The sequence below is a fragment of the Colobus angolensis genome, unplaced genomic scaffold, assembly GCF_000951035.1.
Source record: "Colobus angolensis palliatus isolate OR3802 unplaced genomic scaffold, Cang.pa_1.0 Scaffold616, whole genome shotgun sequence".
NCBI classification, from domain to species: domain Eukaryota; kingdom Metazoa; phylum Chordata; class Mammalia; order Primates; family Cercopithecidae; genus Colobus; species Colobus angolensis.
In genome coordinates, this window is record NW_012119777.1 from 782,377 (window position 1) to 784,061 (window position 1,685).

The 1,685-nt window shown below is 40.5% G+C and overlaps 1 protein-coding gene across 1 annotated transcript; it reads right to left on the minus strand.

Moving 5' to 3' along the window:
- Positions 1 to 743: 743 nt before the first annotated feature.
- LOC105527341 (olfactory receptor 51F2-like) lies at positions 744 to 1,685 on the minus strand. Its single transcript, XM_011963630.1, is given in 1 exon segment — positions 744 to 1,685. A coding segment is annotated over 1 exon segment (942 nt).

Here is a 1,685-nt window from a genome sequence, read left to right on the forward strand (position 1 = left end):
TATTGGTATTTAACTTGTTGCATTGTATTTTATATTTTATTTAGTCAGTACCCTAAAGTAATTGTTTAAGCAGTTTCCACATTTTCATTGCAATGTATAATGAATGATGTGTTGAACATCACAATATATCTTTACATCCTTGCCCATTTTTCTTCTTTAGACATATATTTAGACAATGGACCCCCAGATCTTTTACTATTAAAATACAAATGCGTTTACCAAAGTGACCTCAAATACTCTTTTAAGAATTAGGAAAGTAGTCCTTTTATTCATACTTCTTGCTTATTGTTTTTATTAATATTCTTCAGCCATTTACAATCTGTCTGGTGGAATAATGAATCATTACAAATCAACTGTAAGAATTACTAAAACCTAGACTTGACTTTGCCTACTGATCTATGTTATATGAGACCTACCTTGAATAGCTACAAACTCTAGAGGTGGTGAGACTGCCTAAACTCCAAGTATGACTTTACTTGTGCATGCTTTCAGACATGTTTTAACTGTGGTCCTATACTGTGCTAGGTTCAGTATTCATGACAGGATCAGATGTACCGGCATAATCTCTGCCCTCAAATAACCCACCATTTAGAACTGTGCAAATAGTAAGTTAGTGGATCATCAGAATAGAGAGAAAGCATGTTGAAACCAGCTTTTTCAGTAAACAACAGTAACTCACAGTACTGAATGATCAAACATGGGTCAGGAAAGTCTTGGTAAAGAAGGAGTACACTCAAACTTCCCTAAATTAGCTTAGAGAGAAATATTTTGAGCACAATCTTGCGAATCTGCTTTGTCTTTACACTGTAGATTATGGGATTCATTACAGGAGGGATAAGCAGATAAACATTGGCAATGAGCATGTGCACAAGAGGAGGGGCATGCTTTCCAAATCTGTGCGCTAGTAACAAACTGATCATGGGGATGTAGAAGATGGCAACTGCACTGATGTGAGAGACACAGGTACCAAAAGCCTTTTTCCGCTCCTCTGCGGAGGCAATTCAGAGCACCGAGTGGATGATCAGAGCATAGGAGAGGAGGATCAAGACGGAGTCCAAGCCATCAGTAGAGATAACAATGGCCAGGCCAAACGCACTGTTGATCCATGTGTCTGTGCACGAGAGCTTCATCACATCAGGGTGGAAGCAGTAGGAATGGTGGAGCACATGACTACAGCAGGAGAGGCACTTAAGGAGCAGGAGTAGAGGCACTAGAGCTGTTGTCCCCCTAAAAACAATTGCAAAGCCCACTTTAATAATCCGTGAATTGATTAAGATTGTGGCATATCTCAGTGGGTTACAGATGGCAATGAAGTGGTCAAAGGCCATTGCCAAAAGTACTGAGGACTCCATGAATGTGAAGCCATGGATAAAGAACATTTGGCCAATGCAGGCATCAAATCTGATTTCTCGAGCATTGAACCAGAAAATACCCAGCATGGTGATCAATGTAGAAAGACACAGACCTAGATCCATGAAGGATAGCATGGAGAGAAAATAGTACATGGGTTCATGGAGGCTCGACTCAGTGATGATGACAAACAGGATTATGCCATTTCCAGAGATAGCAATGACATAGAGACAACAGAATGGGATAGAGGTCCAGGTCTGAGAGGTTTCAAGGCCAGGGATGCCAGTAAGGAAGAAGACTGCAGGGTGGAAAATGCTCTGGTTGAAGGATGGCAT